The 7,500-nt window shown below is 46.1% G+C and overlaps 1 protein-coding gene across 1 annotated transcript in view; it reads right to left on the bottom strand.

Annotated features, from left to right (window-relative positions):
* LOC308368738 (teneurin-3) overlaps positions 1-7,500 on the bottom strand; it is a gene marked incomplete at both ends in the record, with an annotated part of 127,741 nt that overhangs the window by 33,776 nt on the left and 86,465 nt on the right. The window contains 5 exons of the mRNA XM_080842990.1: positions 2,181-2,385; positions 5,120-5,266; positions 6,237-6,254; positions 6,822-6,848; positions 7,444-7,500. The exon at positions 7,444-7,500 is cut by the window's right edge and continues 129 nt beyond it. Of these exons, the coding sequence (XP_080699116.1) occupies positions 2,181-2,385; positions 5,120-5,266; positions 6,237-6,254; positions 6,822-6,848; positions 7,444-7,500 (454 nt within the window). The remainder of the gene's footprint in view (positions 1-2,180; positions 2,386-5,119; positions 5,267-6,236; positions 6,255-6,821; positions 6,849-7,443) is intronic.

Below are 7,500 nucleotides of genomic sequence, written 5' to 3'. Positions count from 1 at the left end.
CCGGACAACGGAAACGCAAACACACACACACACACACACACACACACACACACACACACAGACACACACACACACACACACACAAATAGAGAGAGGTACCCCCCCCCCCCCCCACACACACACACACAGAAAGAAACAGGTAGACCCCTTCCACACACACACACACACACATACAGAGAGAGAGAGAGAGAGAGAGAGGTACCCCCCCCCACACACACACACATAAACAGAGAGAGAGAGAGGTAACCCCCCCCCCCCCCCCCCCACACACACACACACACACACACAGAGAGAGAGAGAGAGAGAGAAAAAAAGAGAGAGACAGGTACCCCCCACACACACACACACGCGCATACAGAGAGAGAGAGAGAGAGAGAGAGAGAGGTACCCCCCCACACACACACGCACATACAGAGAGAGAGAGAGAGAGAGAGAGAGAGAGAGGCAACCCACCCACACACACATGTACGCTCACACACACACACACACTCAGGCCCTTCAGCGAGCCTGTGGTAGATATGAATGCTTCTGGTCAGGGAAAGCGTGGCCCAGATACCGCCTGTACTACATCGTGCAGAGATCTGCCGGGTCCATCCCAGAACTGGGCCAGAACTCATATAAGCTGATGTCTGAATAGTGACATGCATCATTTAGCAACACGTCCTTATGAAACACACCATCCAGAAATGAACAGACGTCTACACAAAAGGCATTTAAAGGGATTACTGGTCTCTCCGGCAGGATCTTCAGCAGGCTATAAATTATGCACACAGGTCACACACATGAAATTTACATGAGCTGAAGGAGAAAAATAATTTTCTATCGTTTCTAAAGTACAACTTAAAACAAATTTAAAAAATATAATTAGAAAAATAAACAGATTTATTCCCCAGTTTAAGTCTTTGCCAATGTAATTGGCGTTACCATTTGTATGTAGGCCTACTTGTTGCATAACTGTGATACGGGTCTGAACCATGTGATTTGACCGTCTAGTCATGCTAGAACACAATTGCTACAACATGGTCTACACCTGTGTGATGAAGTGTGTACAATGGAAACAGTCTGCCACCAAAATAAATCTAACCAGCAACTGAATTCATGAGAGCATTTTTAATGCAATGCTTTAATCAAATAGCACATGGTTCATTTCCGTTTAATTAGTCATAACATAATTATGTTTGTCCCCACAAGGACCCTGTTAGCAACAATTCTAGAAGAATAATAACTTTCTCACTGACTGTTTTGTTATCATCTAATAGTGAATTGTTATTAGAATGTTTGATAGTGTATTATTATGTAAATACCTCTCACATTTAGGAGATAACCTGGGATTAAATTGACAACAAGTAGAGACCTGAATGAAATAGAAGGATTTGTATTTTAATTTCATTCAACCTTAGCCTTTACTCTATAGCCTGTACCCTATATAACAGATCATATTACCCTATTACCCAGTGATGGAAGATCACAATGCTCTAATCGACACAAGTCAGAGGTGTTCATTTCCTATAACAGGTAACAAACACTGACGCCATGAGAGCCACTTGTTTCTTTAACCGGTAACAAACAATGACGCCATGAGAGCCACTTGTTTCTTTAACCGGTAACAAACAATGACGCCATGAGAGCCACTTGTTTCTTTAACCGGTAACAAACAATGACGCCATGAGAGCCACTTGTTTCTTTAACCGGTAACAAACAATGACGCCATGAGAGCCACTTGTTTCTTTAACCGGTAACAAACAATGACGCCATGAGAGCCACTTGTTTCTTTAACAGGATACAAACACTGAGGCCATGAGAGCCTCTTGTTTCCTCTGACATGAGTGGACCACATGTTAAAATATAATGTATTATTCTGGCTGTAGCATTCCTTTCACATCTCTGCAGCTCAACTGCTACTGGATTTGATATCCAGGGAGCCCTGATATACTGATAAAATGTCTATATGTATAATACTTTAAACTATTTTAGATATAAGCATCAGCGAAATGACTAAATGTAATTGAAAATAATCTGTACTGGTTAACAGGTACTAATGAACCTCTCTCTAAAAAAAAGACTATTACTAAGAAAGGGGATGATGGCATTATCTTCCTCCGCCACAGCTTATCCTCCCACAATGCAACAGTGCACTGCTGCCATACTGTCTGGGTGTCGTCTTCCTGTTGAGTGTGTACCTGCTGTTGAACGGGTTGTCTCCAGGTAGGGTGTGGCTTCCACCAGGACCAATCAGAAAGCTGACCCGCTGGTAGAAGCTCTGGGGTGCGGGGCTCTGCTGATCTCCCACAATGCCGCGAGGGTCGGGGGAACCGCGGCAGAAGGGTGACGCCTGACAGGAGCTCTGCAGACAGCAGTCAGGGTCCATGCAGTCCACAAGACTGTCTGTGCACATGGACAAGAGAGAGACACACAGCAGTCAAGGACACCAAACACAGCTCATAGATAAAAGAGAGACAGACACAGTATTCAAATGCACCATACTGTCTGTGAACATACACCAGAGAGGGAGAGAAAGACAGCAGTCAGGGTGAATGCAAAAAAGTCTTCATGTCTCCTGAGGAATCTTGGATGTTAGAGTTACTGTAAATTTAGGTAGGATGCATGCTATGCAGGAAACACACACACTGCAGACTACAAGCCAACGGCACACACACACACACACACACCCTCACACTCCTGTTTATTCATTAGCATTTTACATGTTTGTCTCTATTTACCTGAGCAGCCAGGTGGACCAGCGAGAGAGAGAGAGTGAGAGAAAGATAGAAAGAGAGAGAGAGAGAGAGAGCAATGTTTGGTTTGATGTGACGGCAAAAGGGATAGCCTGGACCCTCTCGTTGCCTATCATTTGTTGAAATTATGCTGGACTAATTGGATAAAGGGGCACAGAATCAGGGCACTGGCTATTACGGCAAAACAAATATTTTGGAAGAAATCCTGCCTAGTAAATATTCATTTCAGCGCACATGTAGTAAAACTAGGATCAGAACAAAGACACAGACAGTCTAATGCAAAACCTTTTATCTGAAAACTGCGCTTTCTTTTTTAAATAACTACACATCATTTATATTCTGAGTACAGGCAATTGAAAACCAGCCAATTTCTGGCAAAGTCAGTCAAAGAGGCAACCCTGATGAGAGCGCAAACCCACTCCACACTTTTCACCTCTTCACTGTTTCATTGCGCTGTTTCCTATTCTAGTGGAGTGCCCATCAATCCTCCGTGTCAGCTCAGAGCAGCTCACACATCCTGTGTGAAGGCAGAACCTGGAGGAGGATGAGGTGGCTGAGGGCCGTCTCCATCACAACAGGAACCTCTTCTTCACCCCACTCTAAACTCTCGCTCACCCCTGCGCTGACGTGCTCCTCTCACACATCACCCCTGCGCTGACGTGCTCCTCTCACACATCACCCCGACGCTGACGTGCTCCTCTCACACATCACCCCGACGCTGACGTGCTCCTCTCACACATCACCGTCTACCATCGACACCCGCAGCACAGCATAGCACAGCACAGCCGTCAGCTTCACCCCTGCCTCCTCTCAGAGTTCCTGTTATCACTAAACTATCATTCTCACTTTTTTCGCTTTCTAGCTACCATCCCTTTCCTCAATCTCTCTTTCTCCCTCTCTCTCACCCTCTCTCTCTCTCCCTATCTCTCTCTCTCTCTCTCTCCCTGTCCTCCCTTAGTCATGCTTTCACATCATATTGAACACTGCCTGTTCACACATATACACACACACACACACACACACACAAACACACACACACACACACACACACACACACACACACACAAACACACACACACACACACACACACACACACACACACACACACACACACACACACACACACACACACACACACACACACACACACACACACACAAACACACACACACACACACAAACAAAAGAAAACATGCATGCACACACACATACATGCACACACCCACACACACACACACGCCATGTACACACAAACAAAAACATACACACATAAACCCACACACACACACGTCAGGCCCAATAGAGACACCAAAGAGCAGCTGAGTCTGGCTTTGATCTGGCCCAGATGCGTTAGTCGGTTGAGACAGGCCTTCATCATATCCCAGACTTCTCTCCCACATCCCACGTCTCTCTATCGCCACCATTGCCTTCATTACACTCTGTGCTCCACCCTAACACAGGTATAAGAAGCCCTCAAATACACCTGACAATACTCTCTTCCTCACCCAGATCACCTTGCCTTGCACAAACACTTAGAGCCCATACACCACCCCATCAATCTCTCCCCACAATAGCATAAAAGACAGAGAGAGAGAGAGAGACACACACACAACCTGATGCGCTACAGGAGGACAGAGGTCCTCTTCAGCCACATTAATCACTCAAGCTCTTCCTCTCCCTCTACCACTCTCCTCTGTCCATCTCTTTCTCTGTCTATCTCTCCATTTCTCTCACTCTCTCCCACTCACCCTCTCTTTCGCTCCCTCTAACTGCCACCGCCATCTAAAACGTACCTCACCCACTCTCTTTCCCTCCATCCCTCCCTCCATCCCTCTCCCTCTCTCCGTGTCTCCATTTCTCCATCATCACTGACGAGTGACAATGGCCACACCACTGCTGTTACGCTGTCTGTGGAACACATCTCTCTCGTTCAGTGTGGGCTTTCGGCACAGACTGCACATGAATCAGATTGACACAGAATGACACCTCTGAACTCCATTTTCCTGTAGGTCACAAACATGTGTGACTGACACGGTCAGGAGACAAGAGCACTGCAGAGACAATCATCTGTGAATTAGTAGCAAATAGACCTATCTGTCATGTGTCTACCCTCACCCTCGCTCGCTCTCTCTCTTTTCTGTCCACCTCTCCCTCTGCTTTCACCACACCATTCTCAAACTTTGCCCAAAATGACAACTTTAAAATTGAGTGAGTGAAATAGAATGGCTGCCAAGTTGTTGTTGTGGACAAGTCGGGAACAGTTCTGGGGTCTGATCTGACAAGGAACATTTTAGTTCCCCGCCACATCAGGGCCACCAATTTTCCATGATTATGGGCTGTCTCAGCCTGAAGCTGTCAATCACACCATCATTCTCACTCTCACCTCCTTCGTTATCTTTGCCATCAGCGCAGATGGTCTCCATGGCGACATCGCACCCAGGGCCCCTCCATCCGGCTTGGCAGAGGCAGTGCCAGCCACTCTGGTCCAGCGTGCAGCGGCCATTACTGTTGCACAGCCCCGGGCAACCATCTGTCAATCACACACAGCCAACCAATCAGAGAGGGTGGAAACAGTGGGTAGGGGGCGGGGCAAGTTGGGGGTGTGAAACAGGAAGTAGTGGAACCATATCATCAGGAATCACACAGACATATATGACAAAGACAACAGAGGGGGATTGGATGGCAGGCTTAAACTTCACATGAGTCTGTTCTTTACAGAAAATTCCTGTTCTAGAAAGTACTAAAGTTCTGTTTCATTCCGGTACATGATAGAAGTGCACAGTCAGCCATACAGCAAACAAGGTCATATAAATCTAACTGTCACTGCTACTGCAGACGCAGGCTTTGAACAGCTGTAGTCATCAAGCTTGCATAGACTAGTCCACAGCTAGCACCACATTATTCTAAATAAATGTTAAATGTGTTTGGGGCTTACAGACACAAATCCCAGTGAGCGAATGATTTATTTCCCATTGTTCTCATTCCACCATGTGAAATTTCAGTGGAGAGACACAACACAGTTTAAAAGAGAACACTTTCTCTGGGGACAGGATCCAGACATTATTAATGCATCAACAACATTCCCCCCCATCACATCAACAAAACACGAAAGGGACTAAGCCTGGAAGAAAACCTTGAGGCACGCAACAGGCCGGCTTTCCTAAAACTATAGCTCAGGGCAAAGACACACAGGAAAACCACACAGGAAAGATGACAGACTGAAGGACAAACAACTCCATCAGACAGGGGACAGGAGTGGAGAGAGAGGGCTGGGTCTGAGGACAGGGTGTCAGTGGGACACTGAGAAACAGGGACGGAAAGAGAGAGATGGAGAGACAGAGACAAATACTGAGAGACAGAGACGGAGAGACAGAGAGAGAGACAGAGAGAGAGACAGAGACTGAGAAGGAGATATGGACAGACACACAGGCCAGGTTTCTGAGGCAGAGGAGGCGAATACAGGATGACTGGGGGAGGTGGGGGGCGTGCTGTGGCTTTACCTTTGTATCCTATCTTGTCTGCAGTTGTGAGGGAATAGCCAAGAGAGAATATTACTGTTATCTCAAATTGTCACACAATATAATGTAGATAGGGTATATATTCAGTGCTGATATATGTAAACAGTACAAGATATGGGAAATGTTGATTATGAGCTTATTTGAATGGATTGATTGATTTTGTGTGTGTGTGTGTGTGTGCGTGTGTGTGTGTGTGTGTGTGTGTGTGTAGGTAGGGAATCATCATCTTTCAAATATTTGTTCTCCTGTCCAATGCTGCCCTCTCAGACAGTGAACTATTTGTTTTTTGTGAAACTATTTGTTTCTGTTGTTGAAGCTCCTCATTAATAATCAGAGTCAGTAACCATTGAGGGACTGCCGTGATACACACACACACACACACACACATATCTGATAAGCCACCATCAGACACACACACACAATGCCTGTTAACTCACATAAAAAAAAAAAAATGCAAGTGTGTGTGTGTGTGTGTGTGTGTGTGTGTGTGTGTGTGTGTGTATGTGTGCAAGAGATGCTTATCTTAGAAGTTACAGTGATTACAGGCATGAATGAGGAGCACAGTACCTTTGACAACCTTGTCCATATAGTGAGCTTGAGTCAGAATAAAGTGGAGAGAGAGAGAGAGAGAGAGAAAGGGAAGGGGAGAAAGAGATGGAGAGAAAGAAAAACAGAAAGGCAGTGTGTGAGAGAGAGACGTGAAACTTGCACAACATGGGGCTGGGGAAAAGCAGCATGCCATGTTAACCTATTACGGAGAAGAAGGTGTGAAACATCCCGATAAACAGCAGGGAGCTCGGGCACAGTTTCTCTTCGAAACCAATAAAACCCAAGCAGCCCCTCACTGTGTGCATCAGATCCGGACCTGGTCTGGCTCCGAACTGGCACCGATCCGGTTTGAGCAGATCAGGGCCACACCTGTGTTCGCTGTCTTTCCTGTTGTCCATTCCTGTTGTCATGACTTCAAATTACATTCCAGTTGTCATGACATTACATTACATTCCAGTTGTCATGACATTACATTACATTCCTGTTGCACACACTTACATCCACAGGCATTCACAGCATAGGACGGGCAAATCTTTAGAGAAATGTTTTCCTCCCCCAGAGACCAAAGAAAGAGAGAGAGAGAGAGAGAGAGAGAGAGAGAGAGATCAAGAGAGAGAGAGAAAGAGAAAATAGCGCTTACCGATGCTGCAGCTCTCACCAGCCCAGCCTGGGCGGCACTCACACATCGCGTCACGAC

The sequence above is a fragment of the Sprattus sprattus genome (assembly GCF_963457725.1).
Source record: "Sprattus sprattus genome assembly, chromosome: 8".
Classification (NCBI taxonomy): Eukaryota; Metazoa; Chordata; class Actinopteri; order Clupeiformes; family Clupeidae; genus Sprattus; species Sprattus sprattus.
Note: the sequence above shows the minus strand (reverse complement) of the source record. Positions and strands in the feature narration are given on the sequence as shown.